The following is a 25,399-nucleotide window of genomic DNA, read 5'->3' on the forward strand; positions in this document are numbered from 1 at the left end:
TCATTTGGAATCTTGGGCCGGAGGGTGTGCAGCCTTGCATGGAGTCTTCTAGAACTGGTCTGACAATCTGTTTTGTTTTAATGCTGCTTACTTTAAATACCAAATTATTAATGAAAAGATATTTAATAGGTGGTAAAAACACAGATTCTATCACAGAAATAGTTTATTTATCCTTGTTCTCTTTTAGTCCTTGTCCATACGCATAAATACTTTACCACAAATATAATATCAGTGCACAGACTTTTTGGTACCTGGCTTTTAAACTTACATTATAAGCATTTTCAGGTTTCACTAGTATCATTTTTAATGACCAAATGAGCAATTAATAGCAAATCAAGTGAGTGAAAAATTAAATGTTTTTCCAACCTATATTCATTAGCAACGACTCCCCACCAATTTGCTTATTTACTCATGTGCAGGGTGGTCTCCCTGGTTGTCCTTTGGTCTTGAGAACATCATCACTCAATGCTGCTTTTCACATTCAGTTCTGAATGCCAACCAGGTCTGTTCGTGTTACGTTGCAGGATCAGGCTGAAAAGGCATTGTCTCTTCAACTGGCTCAGCCGGAGGGCTATGAGGTAGGCTGTTTCTTCTTGCATTTCACCCCACTGTGTGTCTTCTGATGCCCAATGAGGTGTGAGCTCTGGGTGAAGGCCTTTCCGCATTTGCTGCACGTGTAGGGGCGCTCCCCGGTGTGCGTCCTCTGGTGCCTGATGAGATGCGAGCTCTGGCGGAAGGCTTTCCCGCAGTCCTGGCACGGGTAGGGCTTGGCTCCGGTGTGAGTCCGCAGGTGCTGGGAGATGGCCGAGCGGTCATTGAAGGTCCGGCCACACTCATGACACTCAAATGGCCTCTCTCCTGTGTGGACTCTCTGATGCTGTGTGAGGGAGGAGCTCTGAACGAATGCCTTCCCGCAGTCCTGACACACGTACGGCTTCTCTCCCGTGTGGATTTTTTTATGGACAGAGAAGTACCTTGGGTTTCGGAAAGTTTTGCCGCATTCGCTGCATCTGCAAACTTGGCTCCCTTTGTGGATTCTCGTGAATGTGATCTGCGGAGCGCTCCGGCTGAAGGCTCTCCCACAACCACTGTTTTCTCTGGCTTTTTCCCCTTTGTGGCCCTTCTGATGAACTTTTACACATGGACCGCGCGTCACCTTCTTAACCTGCGAGCCACGCTTGCGCAAGCGTTTTCTAGGGAGAGTTTTCTGGAGTGAAATATGGCTTTTGACAAGGCTAGTGTTTCCCCGGGATGGGGGGCTTTTCTGAGGGAGGGTTTCTTCCTGAGTTGGCCCCACCTGCTTCAGTGCTGTGTCCAAGACTTCCTGGGCCTCACCTTCTGAGACGTCTCTTGACGTAGGGGACCAGGTGTCATCCCTTGAGAATTCTTCCATTTTCAGGTCGTGGGCTGGTTCTTTCTCAGGAATGTCAGACTTTGGAGTTAACTCTTTACTTTCCAGTGTAGTCTCCCACCCTGAAAGTACCCAAAAGGTGTGGATATAGTAGACAGAAACTGCTAAATGGGCTGACAGTATGACATAACCAAGTATTCAAAAGTTGTTTTTTTTTTTTTTCCAAGTACAGTCATACAACCTGGGGGAACTATGAAAAGCAGTGAAGCAACAGAGAGGAACATGAGCTTGGCAATCGGGGATAGGGCTAGAACTGGGAGCACTCTCCTGGCTCTCTGACTCCTCTTATGCCTTCAAGGTGGGCAGCAAGTCAGTCCTTCACTGGACCTGAGGCTGCTGCCGTCCACACAATGCCCACCCCTCTAGGTCCACAGGGCCGGCTGAAGGCATGGACCGTGCAAGGAACATTCGAGGGCATGCCCAGTTCTCACACTAGGCCCAGAGAAGGCAAGAGCCCCAACTCAGGGCGTCTGGTGCTCCCAGAACTGGAAGGATGGAATGGCCAGCATGGGCACAGCCTTACCCACAGACACCAGGTGTCCAAAGGTTTCCAACATCACATCGTGGTACTCGGTCCTCTGCGTCGGGTCCAGCAGCCCCCACTCTTCCTTGCTGAAGTCCACGGCCACATCCAGGAAGGTCACTGGTTCCTGTAATGCCACAATCTGGGCCTGCTCAGCAGGAGGGTCATTGACAGGGACAGAAGGAAGGACGACTGGGGCCTCCCAACAGAGTCCGCTGTGCTGAGGACGCTCCTGCTCTGGGGTTTGCTTAGAAACACTGACTTGGGCCGTAAGAGGCCCAGAGAGTCCATTCTCACAAAATCAGAGGCCGGGGCCCAGGCTGGAGGCAGGTCCTTGCTTCACTAGGAGTTACAAGTGCCGCAGGCAGGCTGCCTCCACTCTACCCAACCCTGTATGCAGCTCACCCTTTCCCTGCAACTTCCCACAGAAGACTGCCCCCGAGACAAGCCCCCTCCTAGGCACACCCCGTTCTCCTGGGAACAGTCCCTCCACATGTGGGAGAACCAGCCCCTGCCTTTGTGGACTGGGACTGCTTCGGGGTGGGGTGGCCGGAGGCCGCACTGAGATCAGTCCTTTCTGGGCAGCTGGCCAGAACTCTGGCATGAAGAGGGCTCCCAGTGGCACTCTGCCTGGATCTGGGAGGCCTTTTGCCCATGAGGGGCACAGCCTGCTTCGGAAGGAAGGAGAGAAAGCAGAACCATTAGACCAGGACTAGACAGGCGTTCCTCTCTCTCATCACCTGGAAGCCCCTGAATACAGCCTTGCCTAAAGCTTACCTCAGACCACTGAGTATGTGAGCGCCAATAAGGTCACCTTAGGCTTGAGCCAGCTGCAGGCCACTTGCAGAGAGAATCCTGAGAATGCCACGCACGGCATCATTCGGTCGCACTCTCTGACCTCCACAGTTAGCAAGACAGGGGCACTGCTGTTTCATCTGTGCCCTGGCTCTGGGCTATTTCTGAAGCAAATCCCAGACATTTTTTCTGTCATAAACACCTAAATATGCATTTCTGAAGGACAAGGGCTCCCTTGTTCTCACCCAGATCCAGACATGGTCTGCATGCCCCTGCCTGGGGCTCCAAGTGTCTATAAACACTTGGCCCCTTCCTTTTGCTTCCAAATTTCTTGACTTCCAGTCACTGTGCCCCTTCTCGGTCTCCGTGGTGGCAGCAAGGCAGTCCAGCCCTTCATGCTCAGAAACTCTGAAAGGCCTGGCTGGTGGAAGATGGGGTATGGGGGAGGTCACCTCACAGGGGATGCTACGACCAGACAAGGAAGGGGTGGCACTGCGCACTCACCTCAGGTGGTGCCTTTGCTGGCCAGGGAGTCATGTGCTCCTCCTTCTCTTCCTGAGGAGCTGTGGTCTGGGCAGAGCAGGCGGGGTCCTGGGCGGGTAATGCTGGGAGGAGACATGAGCACAGAGTCAGCCAGCTGTGGTGCTACATCCAGGACAGGGCAATGACAGCCATGTTTCTCTCTGGGACCCGTGGGGCCAGCACACACGTCGTATCCTGCTGTGCTGTGAGGGCTTCTGTGCCCACCCTTCTCCTCACCAGCTCAGGTCCCCACTCTGGCTCCTCTTCACAGCCCATGGCCCCAACCCCCACACTTGGATAGCTCAGGGTGCATCACCCCATGTGACTATAGGGCACTGGTGTCCCCACTGCTGAGACCTCGATCTCACTCCCTCCCCCTCCAAGAACTGCTCTGGACCCAGTCCCTCTTCCGAGGCAGCTGCCTCATCTCCCCATTCGCCTCAGCAGCTGGCCTCACACCTGTCCTCAGAAGCAAAGACCCCATTTCTGGCCTCCAAGTACTCCACACTCTTCCTCTTTCCTTCTTTTCCATGGAGATTGGGACTTCCTCTGATTCCCAGGACTGGACCTATTCTTGTAACACACGCCCACCTTGATGAGAATTTTATCAAGTTTCCTCCACCTCGGAAAACAGTTCTACCTGGCCTACGGCCCCCTTTCAATCACAGCTCCTTCATGCCTGACTCTTCATCTGTCCCCAACTGGTCCATGGGCTTCTATAATGATGACTCCACACCCACTATCAAGGGGAACACATGACGTGACCCAGGCTGGCCCACCAGGCTGCTGCTTCCTTCTGGCCACAATGATTAGATCATGGATGAATACAGGGCCCACAGCTAGACAATCAGAGCCAAAGAGGCTTTTGTTGGAACACTTAGGAAAGAGAACTCTGTGCAGGGAGCCCCCACATGGAGACAGCTTGCCTGTGAGTGAAGCTGACAGACGCCAGCAGAACTATGATAGAGGAGAGAAGACGAGTCCTGAGGACACTACAGGAGCTCCTGGGTCCAGCCATGCCTAAAGCTTGTAGATCGCCCTGGGACTTTTTCAGTAAATTCTCCTCCCTTGCCAATCACAACCAAGAGTCCCAACTAACTTGCTGATCACAAATGCAGGATTCTCAGAGTTCTCTGGAAAGCCTCTTCCCACCGTCCTCTGTGATATTAACTGATTTCCCATCCACCCCCAAGTGTAAAATGTAAGACCGACTGGCTTTCATCTCATGAGCTCTACAACTGTCTCCTTGGCATCTCTATCAGTTTCCTATTGCTGCAACAACTTGCCACAATAGTGGCTAAAAATAATGCAAATTTGATTTCTTATGATTACAGAGATTAGAAGTCTGACACCAGCCTCACTGGGCTAAAATCAAGGTGTTCTCCCTTTTGGAGGCTCTGGGGGAAAATATATTCCTCACCTTTTCCAGTTTCTGGAGGACACCTAAAATACTTGGCTTCTGGCCCTTCCTTGTGACACCCTGCTTCGGGGTCACGTGTCTTCTCCACCTCTAATGTTCATGACTGCCTCTTTGTAGGTACCCTTGTGATTACATTTGGGCCCACCCAAATAATCCAGGATAATCTCCCCATCTCGAGATCCTCAATTTAATCAATGGCATCTGAAAAGTCACTTTCACTGTGTGAGGTTACATATTCGGGTAAGCAAGGAAGCAGTGTCCGTGTTCCATGGAACTCAGCCTGACAGAAATCAAGTTTCATGCAATCTCACCCCCCAAATGCACCCTACACATACACTCCCATCTCAGCTCCCCACCACTGTCACTCCTGCCCTAGCCACACCTCGTGGAGGGCATGGTGACAACTCTGGGTGGCCAATCTGCTTCTCGTTTTGACCCTGTTCTCCGTCCACCATCCAGAGCAAGCTGCACCCTGGTAAATCTTTAAAGCGGAATCAGGGTATGTCACATACCTCTAGGGAGGGCTCACGGATCGGTTCCCACTGCTCTAGAATAACACTTCTCATTGCTTTAGAACATGAAAATCTCTTCAAGGGCCCTGCCAGCCCTGCCCCTGCTCCCTTCTACTAGAGACCTACCCAATTTCTCTCTGATTTTGGAGTATACTGTTATTGCTCCCATTTTGGGCCTTCACAGGTGATGCTCCCCTGCTTGGCACATCCTTCCTGCCCACTTCTTCTTCTTCTTTTTTTTTAAGATTTATGTATTTGCAAGAGAGAGAACACGCATGTGCATAATTGGGGGAGGGGTAGAGGGGAGCTGGAGAGGGAGAGAAGCAGACTCTCGGCTCAGCATGGAGCCTGCCTTGGGGCTCAATCTCATGATCTGAGCCGAAATCAAGAGTCAGCCACTTAACCGACTGAGCCACCCAGGCGCCCCCTTCCTGCCCACTTCTGAGTTCCACTCCACACCAAGTGTTGGCCTCCAGCAACTTGCCTCCAGGAGCCCCGCCAGCACCCTTGAGTTCTTCTCAACCCCACCATTGTCACATGCATATTTGTTTGTCAAATTCCCATCATTCCTGCTGGACCTAAGGTTTGTTGAGCTCATGAGTCTAAGTCTTGACTGTCTTGGTCACCACTGTACCCACATCCCCCACCAAGTGCAAGACATCAGAAGGCACTCTGGGAGGGGCGCCTGGCTGGCTCAATTGGTAGAGCATGTGACTCTTGATCTTGGGGTTGTAAGTTTGAACCCCACGTTGGGTGTAGAAATTACCTGAAAAAATAAAATCTTAAAGAAAAAAAAGAATGCATTCTGAGAATATGCCTAAGTGACTAAAATCATGTTTTCTATTAGTTGTAGTGCACCAGGGATCCCAAAAGGGTGAAAACAAAGGATTTAAACGTAAGCTTCTCTCAGAAGCCTGGGGAGGGCTGGTTAAAGTGTAGTCCCAGACCCTACCCAAAGGTTTCAGTAGCTGTGAGGTGTGGCCTGAAACTTTCCATTTCCAGAGACAGGTCCAGGGATAAGACCATTCTCAGATCCCCTGACCTAGAGACAATGGTAGGTACTTCAGCAAGGAAGTATCTAAAGTTCTGACTCAGGAACATGTTCAGGAGGCAGATGCCCTTGGCCTAAATGGAGAGAGCACGACCCTTCCCCGACCTCTCCCAGGAAGCCTTAATTCTTCCTTCCCCCATCCTCCAAGATGCCCCCAACAGGAGTGTCTCTCACCACCCGTCCATTGCACTTACTCTCCTCCTCAGATATCCAGGTTACATCCTCCACCAGGGACACTGCCTCCTGACAGTCCTCTGGGTGCTGCGACTCCACCCACATCCGGAGCTTCCTGGGCAGCGCACCCAGGAACTGCTCCAGCACCAGCAGCTCCAGCATCTGCTCCTTGGAGTGCGCCTCGGGCCGCAGCCACTGGCGGCACAGCTCCCGGAGCCGGGCCAGGGCCTCCCGGGGACCCGCCACTTCCTCAAAGCAGAAGCCCCGGAACCTCTGGTGCGCGGCTTCAGGGTCAGCCGGATGCTTGCCTAGCTGTTGAGTGGGCTCCCCGAGCACATCTGGGCTCAGGCCCTCATCTTCAGCATAGAGGGCCCGGATCTGGGCGTTTCGGGGACGAGCTATCTCTTGGTTCAGTGTGAGGACTTCAACGACTTTGATCTTCATCAGGGGATTCCCAGCAGGAAGAGGATCCAACTGAGGGTCCAACTGAGCTGCAGGATACTCTGTAAGTCAAAAGCACAGCCAGACAGATGGCCAACAAGCACATGAAGACGGTCAACATTATTTGCCCCAGAGAAATGTCAATCAAAATCACTGTGAGAGGGGCGCCTGGGTGGCTCAGTCGTTAAGCGTCTGCCTTCGGCTCAGGTCGTGATCCCAGGACCCTGGGATCGAGCCCCACATCGGGCTCCCTGCTCCGCGGGGAAGCCTGCTTCTCCCTCTCCTACTCCTCCTGCTTGTGTTCCCTCTCTCGCTATGTCTCTCTCTGTCAAATAAATAAATAAAATCTTTAAAAAAAAAAAAAAAAATCACTGTGAGATACTACCTCATACTCACTAGGATGACTATTACCAAAGACAGACGGTAACAACTATTAGTGATGATGTGGAGAAACTGCTGTTGGTGGGAATACAGAATGCTGCACCATTTTGCAGAACAGTCTGACAGCTCCTCAAAAACTTAAACATAGACTTATATTATGACCCAGGAACTCTCCTTGGTATGCATCCCAGATAAACGAAAATAGATGTCGACACCAACACTTGTACAGGGATGTTCATAGCAGCATTATGCATAAGAGCCAAAAAGAGAAACAACTCAAAATGTCCATCAAATGAAGGGTGGATAAATTAAATGTGGTCTACCCACACAATGGAATATTATTTGGCAGTAAAAAGGAATGAAGTACTGACCCACGCTACAGTACGACTAAACCCTGACAAGAAGTCAAACACCAGAGGTTATTTATGGTATGATTCCATTTACATGAAATGTCCAAAAGAGACCAATATAGACACAAAGTAGATCAGTGGTTCCAGGAGATAGAGCACTGAGGCAATTGGGGGTGCTGGCTAATAAAAATGAAGTTTTTTTGGAGGGTGATAAAAATGTTCTGAAATTAGATTGCAGTGATGGCTACACAACCTTGTAAATATAATAAAAACCACTGAACTGTACACTCTCAACAGGTGAACTTTATAAATTATATTTCAAACAGAGGGGAAGAAAAGAAGAGGCAAGGAGGATCAAGAAGAGACCTATGATGCTGTATAGGTCTGCAGCCACACACACGGAATAGAACCTGATCCTGCCTCCATGGGGGCCAAGAAGATGACTGGGAAAGTCAGGGGCTCTGTGTCAGAAGAGCATCTGCTGAACACAACCCCAGAATGGCCCCAAAATGCTAAGGAGGACACACAAACCAACAGGACATGAGAAAGCTCTTTACAACTCCAAGAAGAAATGCTAATTGACTAAATGACTTAAAAGCTTTAAAAACAGTAAACAGAAAAAAATGTAACCACGGATTATAGTTTACTTCCAATTAGATGTTGATTTATAAACACAGAAATGGCAGGGCTGATGTCTGTCAAGAACAAATGTACCCTCTCAACCTTGCTGTTTCGAATATACATGATTAGCACAATTCTACCTGGAAGGGAATTTGCAGCATGAACTCAGAGCCTTAGCAACGAATGCCCAGGGAAATATCGGGGGGCTTTGACCTCGTGGTCGGGGAGCTCTCCGAAGGGGACACGGATGTAAACACACCAAGGGAAGTATTCGGAGACAAAGGCCCGACCACAGATGACGGTAGAACTCTGACACTGAAACCTGCGGCAACAAGCCCAGACCATCAGAACTGGTTGAACGACTGCCAGTCTCTCTTTTTCACCCCGCAAGTCAGTAACCCCCGTGAGAACGTTCCTGTTTTTCGCTGTAACTCCTCCCAGTCCCTGCCTCCCCTGCTGCGGTGGGCTCCCACGAGACGGCCTCTGCCTATCCTCATTTGGGTGGTCTTTTTTCCACGACACTTTGCTGAGCAACGAATGGCATATGATGTAGCAAAACTGGGAAACAGGCGGGCGCCTGGGCGGCTCAGTCATTAAGCGTCTGCCCTCAGCTCAGGTCATGGTCCCAGGGTCCTGGGATCAAGCCCCCATCGGGCTCCTTGCTCTGCAGGAAGCCTGCTTCTCCCTCTCCCACTCCCCCTGCTTGTGTTCCCTCTCTCGCTGTGTCTCTCTCTGTCAAATAAATAAATAAAATCTTAAAAAAAAAAAAAACAACTGGGAAACAGGCAGTGTTAAAACACGGCTCAAGAAAATTGTGAAGGATTCATATATCAGCATTAAAAATAACGTTGTTTTTGGTGTGATTATTACAACGCAGCAAAGCTCCTGCCACGTGAAGCAAAGAAGCGGAGCAGGAAATGACTGGTGTGGAGTCACTGCAGCTGTGTTTTCAAAACCAAACAAAACACACACCACCCCAGCCGTAAAGACACGAAGCACAGCCGCTGCCCGCCTAGGCCGCGCAGCTTTTCCTCCTCCGTGCCCATCCTTCCGGGCGCCTGCGGATTAAAGCGGCCGCCACGCAGTTTTCTAAGCGGCGCTCGGCGGCTGGGCTTCCAGAAGCGCGGCGTTGCCGGGGAAGCGGCTCGGGCGGAGGCCGCAGCCACAAGCACACGTTTCCGCTCGCGTTCGGGAAACTGAAGCAAGCCTCCGTCCCCCTCCCCCCGGGGAAATGGGGCGACACCGCCCAAGTCCCCACAGCCAAGCCCGGATCCCCCAGTCCCCAAGAGCGCAGGCCGCCACTTCCGGCCGGGCCAAGAAGTGCGTCACGCGCCCGACACAGACGCACTACAACTCCCAGGAACCTCCGCGACGCACACTTCCGGTGTCGCCATGTTGAGGCTCTGGGTCCGGCCCAGGCCCTGACCAGACGGCGGCCCCTTGGCTAGTTGCTGGGCCCTGAGCTGCGGCCTCTTCCGCTCTCGTTCCCGCCCCCGACCCCCCGCGACGGCGGACGCGCCCTGGGGCGGCGCGGCCGCAGCCGGAACTTCCACACCCACCTTGCTCATCTGCAAGTTTTCTTTGGGCAAGTGCGGGGCGGGGGGGAGCGCGGTCGCTTCCCCCTGAGGCAGCGATTCTCCCGGATTCCTAGTCCATCTTCGTGCCCCCGATTCGAAATCCTCCCCCCGTTCCCGTAGGCTGTTTTCTTCCCTCTCTCCAAATCTCCAGATTACAAACCTTGGCTCGGATGTGGTTTCCTCGGGTGACGGTCTCATAAACCTAACTAGTGCTGGGACCGCTGGCGCGCTACCCGAGAAGTGAGTCAGCTCGGGGTCAGGAGTCGCCCGCGATGGGTGGGGCCGCCCCGCCGCCCCGGACGGGCCTTGGGCGCTTGGGGTTGCAAACGCGTCCTGGCCACAGCCACACTCCTTTCCTAGGTTTGAAGTGACTGTTTTCCTTGATAAAAGTAACTGCAGCGTTGATCTCCATTTCCGACCTCTTCCCCTAAACCTCTGTACTAATCTCACGTGAGGGCTTCCCTTCCCAACTCGTTTGTATCTGCCGTTGTAGTTAGCATTTAATTCCCTCCTGTTCCTTAGGACTTCCGGCGGTTCATCCCCCCATTCTTGATTGGAAAGCAAAGTTCATGTATTCCCTTTCAATTAGAGCTCTTAGAGCTGGAAATTTCCGAGTAACTCAGGAAGCCAGGGATGGCAGTTTCCTCAATTCCCAGGGGAATTCCGAGGGGAGGTAGCGCTCCCTAGTGGCTCCTTGCTGGGCCACGGGTACCATGTTGAGCAATAATCCTGCAGGACACTAAAACTTTTAATTCTCCACAATGCTTCCCAGCTTTCTAATTTCTAAAACTTGTTTTTTATTCCTTGGTTAATCACAGAGATTATTTAGTACTTTATCTCTTAAGAAATTAACTGTAGGTTCATTTTATTCCACTCCATCCCCCTTATTTCTCCTTCAATCCTGATCATGTATTTTGTTCCTCCTCTTATTCTTGGGGGCACCAGGGCAATTTCTCAAAATCTTGAACTGAATACTCATTCAAAAATATTAACTCTTACCGTTTTAAGTTTTAGAGCCTCTGTAGGTTTGGTTGTTGGGAACTCTGATCATTGTGGTGCTGAGAGGCTCAGTGGATCTGCAGTCTGGCTCTCCCTGCTGTTAGCAGTACTGCTGTTTCCCTGTGTAGGTTTTTAATTTGCCTTTTGTCCTTCCAGAAAATTAGCTCTTAGGTTCTTTTTCTTCTTCTCCATTTTTGATTCATTTATTTGAACTGTATTTATCTTTCCTCTTTCCTTAGGACAACACACATTCTGCAGGGTAATCGTAAAGCATCGACTGGGTGCTATGCAACGAGATGGGTCACAAGCCTGGAAGCCACTGGTAAGTGTCATTCTAGGCACTGCAGTCCTCTAAATCTCTTACTCTTTGGACCATCCCCCAACCACTGTCTGTGCCAGCAAGTATTCACCCCACTTCACAAAGAAGGTGAAACCTCTTAAGTTTACCAGCTGGCAGAGTTGGAAATGGATCCTCAACTCATGGGGCACAGCTGGGACTGACTGACCCACTCATCTGCAGGGAGCTACACAAAATAATCTCTATCAACTGCAGCTCCAAGTCCTGGTTTTCAATCCACCAACTGAATGATCTGGGGTAGGAAAAGCTGATAGGAGTTGCTGTTTTCTTCCTCCTCTTAGTTTTCTTCTCTCATGTTGTCTCTGCTGCTTCCCTTCCAGGGTAAACCATCTCTCCCTCAGTGCTCAATAGTTCATGACTAACCACGTATACTAAGGCTACCAGTCCACAAATGTAACAGTAACTAATAATAGTGACTTTTCACGATCTTGTTGTGGGCCAGGGTCAGGAGGAGTGCTTATCTCAGCTCCCCGCATCCCTGTGTACACTCCCTTGTGCCTTTTTTCTCCTTGTCCAGAATGCCCCCAGCTCTTCACCCTTTCTCCTCCTCTCCCCATCACGCACTCTTCAGCTCTGCAGGCACCCCATGGCATCACCTTCTAAGTTTTTTTACTCCACTGGACTGCTGAGGATGTCAGCTGGGTCTTGTACATTCGAAACTCTAAAGCCAGGCCCAGAGGAGGATCTGTCAAAGGTGTTGATGATCATCTTTACATCAAAGTCTTTGAATAGTAGTAGTTACTGTTACATGAAGGCCCCCCAAGACCTGGGCTTTACACACCACAGTCCCACTAAGCAATAGCATCCATCCTTCACACAAAGGAAATCCATGCTGGGAGAGCCTAGGAGCCCTGCACAGGCCACAATGGGGAACACAGCAGCTGGGATCCAAACCCTGTTCTTTTATGCCCTTTACACCAAAGGGTGCCTCTCACAGCCACTACCTTAATTTTCCTCAAACGTGCCAAAGTGTGCCTTGCCTATAGGTATTTGTACTCCCCTCACCCCTGCCTCGTAGTATTTCCCCTAACATCTTCACCTGGTATCCCCTTCCAGCTCTAAATTCAAGTATCACCTCCTCAGAACTGTCTTCCTGCCCAGTTCTAAACTAGTATTGCCCACCCATGTCACTCCCCTCTAGCATATTCCATTGTTTCATTTTTCCTCAGGGCACTCACGGCCATTTCAAAGTATCTGCTTCATTATCACTCTCTACCTTCTCTACAGCACTGCCCAATGGAGCTCTCTTCGTTTAAAGAGATGTTCCAGATACACCGTCCAACAGTTGTCTTTAGCTGCAGGTGACCAGTGACCATCTGAAAGATGGCCAATGTGACTAAGGAACTGAACTGTTTTAAGTTCATTTTAGTCTGTTTAAATGTAATCAGCCACATGCTAGTGGCTGCTCCGGAATAAATACAGGCCCAGTGAGACAGACAGGGTGCCTTACTACCCTGCTCAACACTGTGACCCACCCCTGTAACAGTATGTGGCATTTTGGCAGGTGCTCAAGCAGTATTTATTGACTCAACACAGCTTCAAAGAGTGACTTGAGTGTTTTAACTGTCTGGATTTTCCCGTATTTCTGTCATATTACAGGGAATCTCACTAGCATTTTAGTTGTGTCCCACCTGTAAATTATAATGGGAGGACTGCTGTTGCTACAAAGTTCCCTTCTACTTGAGAGCCAGAGCAGGATGGGAGTGTAGGCCACCAAGTAAGAAGACACCTGGTCTATACTCACCCTGCTTCTTCCCAGACCAGCCAGGTCAGAGACTTGCATTTCTGCTTCTGCTGGTAGAATGGCTACATCAACACTTCTCTAGAGGCTGCTGGCTGGAATGATGGTAGGACTTAAGAATGGGACTTCGTGGGCACCTGGGTGGCTCAGATGGTTAAGCGTCTGCCTTCGGCTCAGGTCATGATCCCAGAGTCCTGGGATCGAGTCCTGCATTGGGCTCTCTGCTCCTTGGGAGCCTCCTTCTCCCTCTGCCTCTCTCTCTCATGAATAAATAAATAAAATCTTTAAAAAAAAAAAAGAATGGGACTCGTAACACTTCTAGCCTTTGTAAGTCCTCAAAAAGAAGTCACTGCACTCTACCTCTGAAACTAATGATTAAAAAAAAAAGTCACTGCTTCTACTTATTCTATATCCAACTTACAATTTTTTTAAATAGAAATTCCTTAATACTTTATTCCTTAAAAATTCCTAATCATTTCTTAAATAATTTATTCTTAGGGCGCCTGGGTGGCTCAGATGGTTAAGCGTCTGCCTTCGGCTCAGGTCATGATCCCAGGGTCCTGGGATCGAGCCCCGCATCAGGCTCCCTGCTCCTTGGGAGCCTGCTTCTCCCTCTGCCTCTCTGTCTCTCATGAATAAATAAATCTTAAAAAAATAATACTAATAATTTATTCTTAGATCCCATTTCAAACACCTATTAACAAAATCTTTCCTGTTAAATTGGCTACTCCTGGTATAAGCCAAAGCTATTAGTCTCTGTATTATTTTGTAATTTGTCACACTGATGAACAAACTATTTCAGAGGATTAGTTTTTTTAAAGTGGTTAATTGTTAAGTTACAAATATTTCCTTTTTAATATTTTTCTTATTTTGTGCTTGAGTGAGAACAATGCTATGTATACTTTGCAAAGCCTGTCAACATTCCAGCCTGTTCTGTCATTGAACTGCTCATGTTCCATGGAAATTGTCTTTTAACAAGAAGTTGGAAAATATTCACTGTCCAGGTCAGTAACAGGCAGATAGCCACTTTGTTCTAGAAAAGTTAACTTTAGTATTTTTCTGTGACCCACTTTTGACAACCTTACACTTTTCCAGAAATCTTTCCATTTTATTGTTTGCTCATTCTTACACTCAAGAAGTAACTACTGGGCACCTATACTGTGTCAGGGACTTGTAACACAGCAGGAAAAAGATAGCAGTTTCCAATTTATCAGCATAGTTATGGGCAACACTTCTTAAAATGCAAAGTTACCCACCCACCCAGTTTCCTTCTCAGGAAGTCCTCACAGCCTATCAGCTTCTATATTCAGTGATAACCAACTGACACACACATTTGTGTTTGTGTATTTTTTTTTTTTAAAAGACACTGATATTACGTTCATCTATGTATCTTTATACATCTTAAACAATTTATTTTTAAGAAATACATATATCTTGGAGACTTTCACATCAGTACATAGACCTGGCTCATTCTTTGTTACAGTTGTACAAAGTATTATAAACTACACGTGTTGCTGAATGTGTGTGTACTGCTGTTTCCCTGTGTAGGTTTTTAATTTGCCTTTTGTCCTTCCAGAAAATTAGCTCTTAGGTTCTTTTTCTTCTTCTCCATTTTTGATTCATTTATTTGAACTGTATTTATCTTTCCTCTTTCCTTAGGACTTTTGGAGTCAAATGCTTCTTTGTTCATTTGTTTTCCTTTTTTTTTTAAGCAATCTCTTCACCCAACATGGAGCTTGAACTCAAGACCCCAAGGTCAAGAGTCACATGCTTGTCCTACTGAGCCAGCCTTGTGCCCCTATTTTCCTTCTTATTCAATTAAAAGGCATTTTCAGGCCTTGAAATTACCCCAGGGATTACATCTGGACACCAGGCAGAGCAGCTTCCAGATAAAAGGATCAAGATTACATGGGTCCAGGGTGCCTGGGTGGCTCAGCCGGTTAAGCCTCTGCGGCTCAGCCGGTTAAGCCTCTGCCTTCGGCTCAGGTCATGATCCCAGGGTCCTGGGATCGAGTCCCGCATCGGGCTCCCTGCTCTGTGGGGAGCCTACTTCTCCCTCACCTCCCCACTTGTGCTCTCTCACAAATAAAATCTAAAAAAAAAAAGGATTACATGGGTCCAAAAGAGCAAATATATGGAAGGTGACAGAGAATGTATTCTTGAATAAAGGTTGCACAGTATGTGACCACACTCCGCTAGGCTGGATTCTTGCCAAACATGTTTTGATAGTCACTCGAGAGTGTAACTCTTGGCCCACTCTCCAGGATGTGAGCCTTTCAGAGTTCTTTTTTTTTTTTTTTAAAGATTTATTTATTTATTTGAGAGAGCGAGAATGAGAGAGAGAGAGTACATGAGAGGGGGGAGGGTTAGAAGGAGAAGCAGGCTCCTCGCCGAGCAGGGAGCCCGATGCGGGACTCGATCCCGGGACTCCAGGATCATGACCTGAGCCGAGGGCAGTCGCTTAACCAACTGAGCCACCCAGGCACCCGCCTTTCAGAGTTCTTAATAGCACTATGTATCTCAAGATTTCCCCTTATCATCCCTTACCCATCCTCTAGTCTGAGAGCCTGGCATTGTCTTCAAAATCTCTTTGAAGACATCCTCGTTTTTTAGTTTCTTCAACCATTCATTCACCCAACAGTTTCCTGGGCTAGAGATTGAGTCATTGTCTTCGCAACTGGGAACATACACGGGAAACTGAAATAAAGACTGCTCTCATGTTGTTTAATATTTGTTCTAGGGTGCCTGGGTGGCTCAGTCGTTGAGCGTCTGCCTTCAGCTCAGGTCATGATCCCAGGGTCCTGGGATCGAGCCCCACATTGGGCTCCCTGCTCGGTGGGAAGCCTGCTTCCCCCTCTCCCACTCCCCCTGCTTGTGTTCCCTCTCTCGCTGTGTCTGTCAAAGAAATAAAAAATCTTAAAAAAAAAAAAATTTGTTCTAGGTGTTCAGGTCAGGTAACAGAACAAGTTGGAAAAATACATGATCTGTTTTCCTATATTTTTATATATTTATATGATCAAAGTTTTATTTAAAGTTTTCCTTCTGTATGATTATCTCATATAAAATAGGATGAGACATTTCATTTTTATTCTTCAATGTGGTTCTCTCCAGTATAAGTTTTTTGTTTTGTTGTTGCTGTTCTGTCAAATAAGGTGGGAACTAAGGCTGATGATTACACACAGATTACATTGAGGGTCTGCTCTCATATGAGTCCTCTGATGTTGAATACAATGAGGACTCCTACTGAAGGACTTCTTGCCAGTGGGTTCTGTGCCTCCTGAAGCCTTCCTAACACTGATTACATTCTCAGGTGTTTCCCAGTATGATTGCTGTGATGCTGAGTAAGAGAGCTATGCATGAAATCCTGTCTACAGCAGTCACACTCCCTTGGCTTTGGAGTTCTCAGAGGTAATTATTTGGTGTGATAACTTTTCCACATTTAATACAATTGGTTTTTTTTGTTTTTATTTTTTCCAGTATGAGCTTTCTCAAGTCAGACCAGAGTGAATCAGGCCAGAAGCCTTTCCAGCTATGATCATATTCCTGGGCTTTCTTCCCTGTTTGAGTTCTCATGTCAAAAAAACTCATGAAAAGAACTTCCTCCATTCAGGGTCTTAGCATGTTAGTCTCCCATGTGAGCCTTTCCTTAAAGCCTGAGCTTAAAATAGGCTTTCTCACACTAAACACATTTATTCAGTCTTGTTCTTAAATAAATTATCCTTTGTATAAAACAACTGATTTCCTACATCCACTACACATTTGCTTTATAGCCCGTGTGAGTCCTCTCAGGCTACACAAAGGGTGAAATATAGAAAAGGATTCCTTCTCTTCCTCCCAAAAAATAATCTCCTTGTAGAAGTTATTTTCTTCTGCTAAAGCTTGCACTAATTTGTGTTGCTACATTCATATTTGTAGGGCTCATCTCTCCTGCTTCATTCCTTGACAAGTGAAGAATTAAATGTCCTGCAGGCTTTCCTATAATCATGACCTTCAAAATAGTGTCTTTACTCCATTGCTTTCCTATGGATTAAATCCAGATTGTATCAAGTTTTCCACCCAAACCACCCATGTGGCAATACTTTCTTGAAAGGACAGAGTGATGGCTAAAGATCTGAGTGCCATCAAATAGTTGTCCACATTCCTTATCTTCACAGCATCTTCCCAAATCAGTGCCTTCTTAAAGATGAATGCCATGTCTTAAGTGCTTATTACTCAGTGTCCCTTCTACTTCAGCCAATGACCGTGCTGCCATTTTTGCTGTCAGGGAGAGCTGGAGAGCCACACAAAATGAGTTGCCTCAGAAAGGCTGAGCTTTCCACTTAAACCCAGTCCCCTGCATTGGGAAGAGTCACCACTACACCAGTGATGGCAGAGAACACTGTTGGAGATGATGGTCTCATCTTATAGTAAATAAAGCATGCCATTCCAAACACTAATGATTCCCAAGTTTTTATGCCCCACCAGGACTCCTGAAGTCCAGAGAGGTGCATTGCACTGGCTTCACAAACCCCTACCTGGATGTCTCTAAGTCCCTTCTCATTCACACTTCATTAACAGAACCAGTCAAGACCTGGGACAGTTCCACAAACTTGAATCTAGGTGAAAGCTGTAAGGGAGTTCTTTTTACTATTCATGTAACTCTCTTTAAAATTACTTCAACTAGGTAAAACAAAACCAAACCTCTATTTCTACCCTTCAAAAGTTTATGCCAGATTTCCTCATGTCACTGACTAAAACCAAAAATTCAGGAGTAGTGATTTTTCTCCTTTATTACGCTCCTTTCAAAGTTAGATGCTGGGGCGCCTGGGTGGCCCAGTCGGTTAGGTGTCTGCCTTCAGCTCAGGTCATGATCCCAGGATCCTGGGATCGAGCCCCGCATCGGGCTTCCTGCTCAGCAGAGAACCTGCTTCTCCCTCTCCCTCTGCTGCTCCCCCTGCTTGTGCATTCTCTCTCTCTCTCAAATAAATAAAATCTTTTAAAGTTAAATGTTGATACATACAAAAAGAATGTATGTGGTAAACACATACGTTACAAATAGTCACAGGAAATCCCTGAAACCTTCGCCTCTGAGGGATTCTTGGCAGCTTCCTTTCCTTTGGTCATTACTCACCTGACCCCAGTGAACCCACTTATGAACTGGGAGAAGGCCATGCTGGCTTCTCCCCAATCCCCCTGCTACTCTCAGGCCAGGTAGTATCACCTCTTCCCTAGATGCTACCTACCACAGCTCCCTGGCCTGCTTCCACCTGGGCCCTACTAGAGTTCTTTCTTCTTAAGCACCTAAAGTGTGCTTGAAAAGCCGTACCACACACCTGCCTGATAAAAATCAAAACTCTCCTCAGAGTGAAGGCCCTGTGTGCACTGCCAAACCTAGCTTGCATGTCAGTATACCTCAGTTACCTCCTCCCAGCCCATTCAGTGGCTGTTTTCTGAATGTGCCAAGGTTGTTCCATTCTCATGGTCACCCCAGATGCTGTCTCCACGCCTGGACGCTCTCTTTACCACCACTCCTATGTCTGTAGAATTTTCTTTGGCAATTGGCTTAAAATTTCACTCCTGCAGTGCCCCCCCACCAACCACCTCCTCTAGAGTAGTAATTTCCCATTATCCCCCACATTACATCACATTCTTTTTCGTCTCAGTACTTACCACTACTTATCTGTTCACAGAGTTGTATCTGGGGAACTTGTTTGTAAAAGCCATAATCTTTTAGACTACAAAGTCCACAGTGGCAAGGATCATGTTAGGTCTTTGGTTCACTACCGAAGTGTTTAGTGTACTACATGGGACGCAAGAGGACTTCCACAAGTATTTGTGAGGTGTAACAAGGGGAGGCAGTGGAGGGAAAACAACACGTAAAGGACTCTCTATGACAGAGCGGAGAGGAGTCCGGCAACTATTACCTCAGGCACACTCTGTAATGAAGTGTCCTGATAAGCCTCCCTGCGCATGGTCTCTTGCTCTGGGACATCACCTCAGAATCTCCTGTCACCTGTTAAGCCAGTTCTCCCAAGATGTGCAGAACCACAGGTGCCCCAAATCCCTCATGGCAGCTAAGTTCAGGGAACTACTAGATCATCCAGAAGTGCAAGGCTGGAAGGTCTGCCAACACAGGACTTGAGCCCCGGGAGCATGAGACACAGACCTGCCACAACCAGAGCGACCACACAGGAAGGGACTTCGGATGGCTGGACCAAGGGGAACCACCAGGAACGACACCACGGTGGGTGGACACGAAGCGCTTGTGTTGCTGGGGACCTTTCAAGTGAGCTAGTTTAGTGACCTGTGCTAGTGGTTGGAAGGGAGGTTTTCAAGGTAGGGAATGAAAGGAATGACTCTGAATATGGAATAGAAAAAAACATTAATGCTGAGCCATCAAACTGAATCCAGAAAAGGGGGGCAGAGAGTCACAGAGATGCCAGTCTATGCTGTGGCAAACAGAAAAGCATCACCAAAGACGGGTACCAGGTGCAGATTTCATAGCTGAATACTGCTAGAAGCAGTAGTTCCAATGTCACTTGCATTAGAACACAGAACAAAGGGAAGGAAGAGCATCCAAAGTTTTCTTCACAAAGTCAGCACGCTCTGATATAAAAGTTGATTAAGATAAAAAACACAAAAAAGAAATCCATCCACCTCCCTGACCTAATTTATGAACACCGATGTGTGAGTGGATGCCAGCAGCAAGCTACAACAAAGGCACCTCTATGTTTATTAGGTCACCGTGTTAACTTTTCAGAGGAGAAAATCACTGTGATCACCTGGGAAGGCTATGAGGGAAAACCGGGGCTATTACTGATTATCATTTATTAGGAAGGGCTAGATGACAATTTCTTTATCCAGATAAAACTGATTTGAATCAAAGCAGAATCCAGCCCCATGCTCATCAAAGCTGTTTAGATCAGACATTCACTTTTCACTCTCTCAGCTTCAGTGTTTTGCAAGTACCAGCTGCGATGAATGTCATTATGGAATTGGGCAAAAGAAATAAAAAAAATACTAATACAGTTGCCTTCTTTATACTTGCTGGTAAAATGACTGTACTGAGAAAATGAGAACCTAATAAGATCACTAGTAAGAGAATTTAGCAACATACCAGGCTCATCTGGATCAACTCTGTGAGACTGCAAAGGAAGACTAACATGAGCAGATTAACAGCAACCGCAGTGAAAGCCCAACAGCACTCAGAAGGCCTGACACAGCCAACGAGGAGAGCAGATCTCTTTGTAAACTCGTGTCAGAACTTGACTAGACAGACCAATTCTGCGTCAAGGAATTCTAAATCCAATCATTCTAACAGGATTTTCTCAATGAATCCCAGACAAGCTGACGCTAAGTGTGCATCCGGCAAACCACGTGGCTGAGAACAGCTAAGAATTTTTTACAAAATGAGAGGAACTCCCATTTATCCAAGTTTGTTATAAAACTACCATACAGCAATATGGTGTTTACTCACACTGAGATCAAGGAAGCAGAAGGGACCAAGACGGAGGCCTGCACCCGATGAGGACTATGGGAATTTAGTCTATGATAAAGATGGTGTTTCTGATAAGTGGAAGAATCTAGTCAGAAAATACGTTGAAAGAATTCATGCTCCATGCCACAAAAATAAATTCCATAGAAGTGCAGCAATTAAACAAACAAAAAAAAGTACTGAAACACAAGTATTTATAAAATCTTCCTATCTATGATACGAATAGGAATAAAAACAGATTTGAAAGGAAAAATACCTGAATCATAAAGCTTAATGGAGACTAAATTCAAAGGGAGATGATAAATGTTGGTCTGGGATATTTGTATTACTAATACCCATAATTAATATAGAGTTGCCAGCAAAATACCCCACCCAAAAATAAAAACCAACAGAAAAAAACAATGGGGGGGGCGCCTGGGTGGTTCAGTCGTTAAGTGTCTGCCTTCGGCTCAGGTCAGGATCCTAGGGTCCTGGGATCCAGTCCCGCATCGGGCTCCCTGCTAGGCGGGGAGCCTGCTTCTCCCTCTGCCTCTGCCTCTCTCTCTCTCTCTCTGACTCTCATGAATAAATAAAACATTAAAAAAAAAAAAAAAAGGATCCCAGGGTCCTGGGATCAAGCCCCGCAACCGGCTCCCTGCTCAGCAGGAATCCTGCTTCTCCCTCCCACACTCCCCCTGCTTATGTTCCCTCTCTCACTGTGTCTCTGTCAAATAAATAAAATCTTAAAAAAAAAAAAAAAAAAAAGGGAAAAAAGAAAAAATATAAATGGTCTGTAAACTTACAAAAATATGTGTAACTTCATGAGGGAAATGTGAACTACACTCAACATACTATCAGATCTGCAAACCTTAAAAAGATCATTATAAATCTCTGGTAAGGGGAAAAGCTCTCATGTAATTGAGCAGCTACACGGATTTTAAAGGGCTTTAGAGAGCAGTCTGTTGCTACCAGATTATCAGCTTCTATCTCAGTTGATTCTGAAGTTCTATCTCAACAAATCCCACCTACAAAAAACAAAACAAAACAAAAAAAAACTTGAAAGTGCAAAAAAATGTATGCAACAATCTGAAAGACTATTGAGGAAAAATCAAATGTGGACTACACAGTATCTGTTAAAATGAATGAAACATGCCTGTTTGTATCCAGTAGAACACCCCCAGTCATAAACATACATTTATATACATACATGCAAACATCTATAAAGTCTGGACAGACACACCAATTACTGGTGATTACATGAAAGAAGAACAGAACAGATGAGCCCCTACGGCCAACCTGCCACTGGCAACAAGTTCACGTTCAACCAGGCGGTACACCCCTGACTCTGAGACCAGAGGAAAACAGTTTGATTCAGCATATCTGCAGCTACTCATCATACCACCCCATCTGGGGTTTTCCCCTGTCCGTCTTCTTTTCTAAGACACCAGTCCCTGACTAACCAGTCAGCCCATTCCCTGCCAGGACTCCCGTGAGCCTGGTTCTCACCTGAAAAGGTGTCTTGAGGAATTCCTCTCTCCACCGACCAGAGCGCTTCCTCCTCCTCTAACTGAGATACCACATCTGGCTTGGAAAGCTGATGTTCTGCCCAAGGGAAAAGAGACAGGACTTGGGGGTCTGTGTTCGGGAGAAAATGCGTTTCTGCTGTGGCACATGCTGTCCCTGAATTCCTCCCTGCAAGGGCATGACTTCTGGTTTACCGCGGGGATGATAACCCAATCCATTCCCTTTGTCAGCTACTTGCCTTCCTAGACTCCCTTGCCAGTAAAAGTAGCAGTGGGACCCAGTTCTCGCTGGCAAGATACAAAGAAAAATATGTCAGCTGGGGACCTTAGGGCTTTTCTTTTCTTGCTAAATATGGGAGGTGCGAAAAGAGAACCAGCCAGGGCTGCCCCCTCCCCTTCTCTCTGTCTCGAATATGAACATGATGCTGGGTGCCACAGCCATGCAGCCACTAACCTAAGAGTGGAAAAGTTCACAATAACCACAAAGAAATGGAGAGGATCAGTCTTCAGTGATACTCCTGAACTGCTGGAACACTGACCCCACATCCTATGAAATTCTTGTTACATAAATGAGCATCCAGTGCTGTCAGCTACATCCCTGACAGACCTACCTCCCTAGCATTCAAGGCCTCTAGGATGGACCGTAGGTGGCTTCAGAAGTCATATGTGAAGTTGCCCTTCCCCTACAGGTACAAATTAAAGCCTTCTCCCTCAGGCTCCGGGGCCTTGACAGTTGCACTCTCATCCCTGCAACCTGAGCCCAAGCAGACACACACTTCAGAGGCACCACATTCGTGCTGCAAAGCGCAGATCTTTATTGACAGGGAGACCATCCTTACCCACTGAGACCAGGTTCCTGTAGTTCTCCAGCATCACCTCCCTGTACAGGGACTTCTGTTCGAGGTCCAGCAGTCCCCATTCCTCTGAGGTAAAACCCAGGGTCACATCTTCAAAGGTCACTGGTTCCTAAAACCCACAGGTTTCTGTTCAGCCACGGTCTGTCGTCACCCACACTGACAGGAGGGGGAAGGCTGACCCAGCACATGAGGGTACAGTCTACAAGATGACCCAAGGGCATTCCAGGTGGCTCATGTGTTCCTGAAATTGTCTGAACCTGAGCAAACCCAAGCTTGATCCTATTCAGGTCACAGCAAGGAGGACAACATGCGAGGCCAGAGAGGGCTCTTCTTCCCCTGGACCTCTCCGTTTTTTATTGACTTGGGGATTCCGTACTGCCTCTACACCTCCTAGTAGGTAATTCTGTGAGCTGAACCATCACACCCGAGCCTTCAGCCCCCACCCACTGCCTGCGCTGCCTCTGCTCCCTTCCCGTGTCAAGGATCCATCCTCCTGTCTTCTCTTGATGACTGAGCTCACGTCCCCTCTAGCGTCGATGCCAAAGTAGCTGTGAACTACAAATGTGAGTCTAATCCCTGTCTGAACCTATCAGTGTCCACCTCCAACATAAAGGATAAATCGGAGCCCCCCAGAGCCCAGCCTGTACCCTACCCATTCCCTCGGGAAGCTAAGCAGCCTGCGGCTCATCTGTTCTGCGGCGTCCCTCAATCCTCCCCAAGATGCTCTGGGCCTGAAGTCATCTCAAGGGAAGGTGGCGTCCCACTCTCATCCGGCTACCCCACACCCAGATCCAGGGGTAGGCTCAGAAACTCAAAGAAGCCTCTACTCACACGGAACCAGGCCGTCGGAAGCCCGGAGGTCATACCTTCCTTCTCGACGTTACCTCGTGGGAGTGGGCAGTCCTGAGAAGGTCGAATTTGGGAGGTAGAAGGGGTGTGAGGGCTACGCAGAAGGGGGGGCTCCTCTGCCCAGCAGCGGCCCTATCAACGTGAAATAAGTCCACCCCCAACCTAGGAAAACGCACTTACAGGGTCGTCTCCACCTACTCCCCGATACCTAGAGGGCCGGTTTCCACTAGTCAAGAGGAGACCCTCCTCATACCTCTCCACCCAGAGGGAGTTACTCCCCTCTCCAGTCCGCACACGCCCCGAGCGGGTCGGCCCGCCTTAAGCCCCACGCCCGGAGGGAGTTGTCTTTCCTCTGGGCCCCGAGTCCCCTACCACACCGCCCCTTCCGGCCCCGCGGCGGGAGGCGCCAGGCCAGGCCGGCCTCCGGCTGCTGAGCTTGGCGGGGAAGGCCCTGAGGCTGCACACCCCGAAGAGCGGCTGTGGGACGATTCCGCACAGCCCCGACGGGAGCAGATTTCGCGCCACACTCACCCAGCGCGCGGCGCACAATGGCGACCGTCAGCCCGCGGCGAAATGCGTCAGCGCGTCGGCCTGGACTACAACTCCCAGCCACCCCTGCGGCGTGCCCGCCTGACCTCGCCCAGGCGGCGGCCATCTTGGCTGGCCATCTCGGGTGGCCGGCGAAGCCCGGGCCGCCCGGAAGAGGTCCCTCGCCGGCGACCCTCGGTGGTCCAGCTGGATTGGGGGAGGGCTCAAGGCGGGTACGCCAGGCCACGGGGCCTCCACACTTTTCCAAGTAGCACCACAGGCCAGGACATTGTCGTGCTCCGCCACGAGGGCGATCACTCGTGGGATGAGCCGGAAGTTAGGAAGGGAAGGAGTGCAGAAGGGGTGGGCCGGAAGTTGGTTAAAGTTGGGTCGGGGGTTTGGCGGGACGGATTACTACATCCCTGCGCGGAGGAGGAAGAGCGGGTCGGACGGAAGCGTAGAGGGCTGGGGCTATCTGCTACTCCTACCCGATGCGGAGGAAGGAGGGGTGGGAACAGGGCGGGCGGGAAGCGTGTAGGGGGCGGAGCTGACGTCCGGCCAAGCTCGAGGGAGGAGGAGGAACGGGCGAGTAATGTGGGGGGCGGAGCTAAAGTCCACCCAAGTTCCGGGAAGAGGCAGTGAGAGGATGGACGGAAGTGAGTGGGGGCGGTGCTGAGTGTGGATCCTTGTCTAAGGGGAGGAAGAAGGGGCGGAAGGGGGGGGGGGCTAAGATCACCTCTGATTTCTGAGAGGAAAGGCGAGTAGGGCCTGCTCAGAACGCGCAAATGGCGGGGTTCTGTGCCCTCCGTGGGGAGGGGGAGAGGGTGGGAGGAGGGCCAGGCATGAACGTCCACTCAAGTTGTGGGGAGAAGGGCGGGGTTAATTGTGCGCTAAGCACGGGTGTGGGGGTGCGTTGTCAAAACCGGAACTAGGCAAGTTAAAACTGTGGAAACAGATTTTTTCCACAAAAATGTCAGGGGAAGAGACACTGCAGTATAGAGCTGGGCTCAGTTCTGAATACAAGTAGATCAAGTGGGGATTTATAGCTAAGAAGCAAGTTGGAGCGCGTGTCGGGCGGTGGGGGTTGTTGGTTGGTAGGAAATTACGCTGGGGGCTTCTGGCTGAGCCAGCCTGGTAAGATGCTTGCCAAGGCAGGCCAGGGTGACCAGACACCGCCGGGGCGACAGAGGGGATGAGATTGAAGGTAGAGAAGTCTTGTTAAACTGACTTACTAGGATTCTTGCTAAAACTGGATTCTAGGAGGAAGTGCATGGATGGGCCTCGTAGGGAGAGGGTTCGGGGAGCCTGACTAA

At 48.7% G+C, this 25,399-nt stretch overlaps 1 protein-coding gene across 4 annotated transcripts; it reads right to left on the reverse strand.

The window, feature by feature from the left end:
* Window positions 1-145: 145 nt before the first annotated feature.
* On the reverse strand, window positions 146-24,441 carry ZNF274 (zinc finger protein 274). 4 transcript variants are annotated; one of them, XM_032388582.1, is made up of 8 exons: window positions 24,090-24,441; window positions 23,541-23,612; window positions 22,692-22,818; window positions 21,836-21,931; window positions 6,429-6,911; window positions 3,234-3,334; window positions 1,935-2,061; window positions 146-1,473 (listed from the first exon to the last, which is right to left on the reverse strand). In XM_032388582.1, exons 2-8 carry the CDS (start codon window positions 23,571-23,573, stop codon window positions 572-574), a joined length of 1,869 nt encoding a protein of 622 aa, XP_032244473.1. In that variant the 5' UTR covers window positions 23,574-23,612; window positions 24,090-24,441; the 3' UTR covers window positions 146-571. The 4 variants fall into 4 exon arrangements, with proteins under 4 accessions (XP_032244473.1, XP_032244471.1, XP_032244472.1 ...); XM_032388580.1 differs by having other exon boundaries at window positions 1,935-2,082; XM_032388581.1 differs by having other exon boundaries at window positions 1,935-2,082; window positions 23,541-24,441.
* Window positions 24,442-25,399: the final 958 nt, after the last annotated feature.

This window comes from Phoca vitulina, unplaced genomic scaffold, assembly GCF_004348235.1.
Source record: "Phoca vitulina isolate PV1807 unplaced genomic scaffold, GSC_HSeal_1.0 scaffold52, whole genome shotgun sequence".
Classification (NCBI taxonomy): domain Eukaryota; kingdom Metazoa; phylum Chordata; class Mammalia; order Carnivora; family Phocidae; genus Phoca; species Phoca vitulina.

Bases quoted from the DNA above. Each gene is read 5' to 3' on its own strand.
- ZNF274 (XM_032388580.1), bottom strand. From the start codon at position 23,573: ATGACCTCCGGGCTTCCGACGGCCTGGTTCCGT. The intron at 6,912-21,835 runs GTGAGAACCAGG...TTTGACTTACAG, and splicing joins TCCTCAAGACACCTTTTCAG to AGTATCCTGCAGCTCAGTTG. The intron at 1,474-1,934 runs GTAAGGCTGTGC...GGGTACTTTCAG, and splicing joins TGGACACCTGGTGTCTGTGG to GGTGGGAGACTACACTGGAA.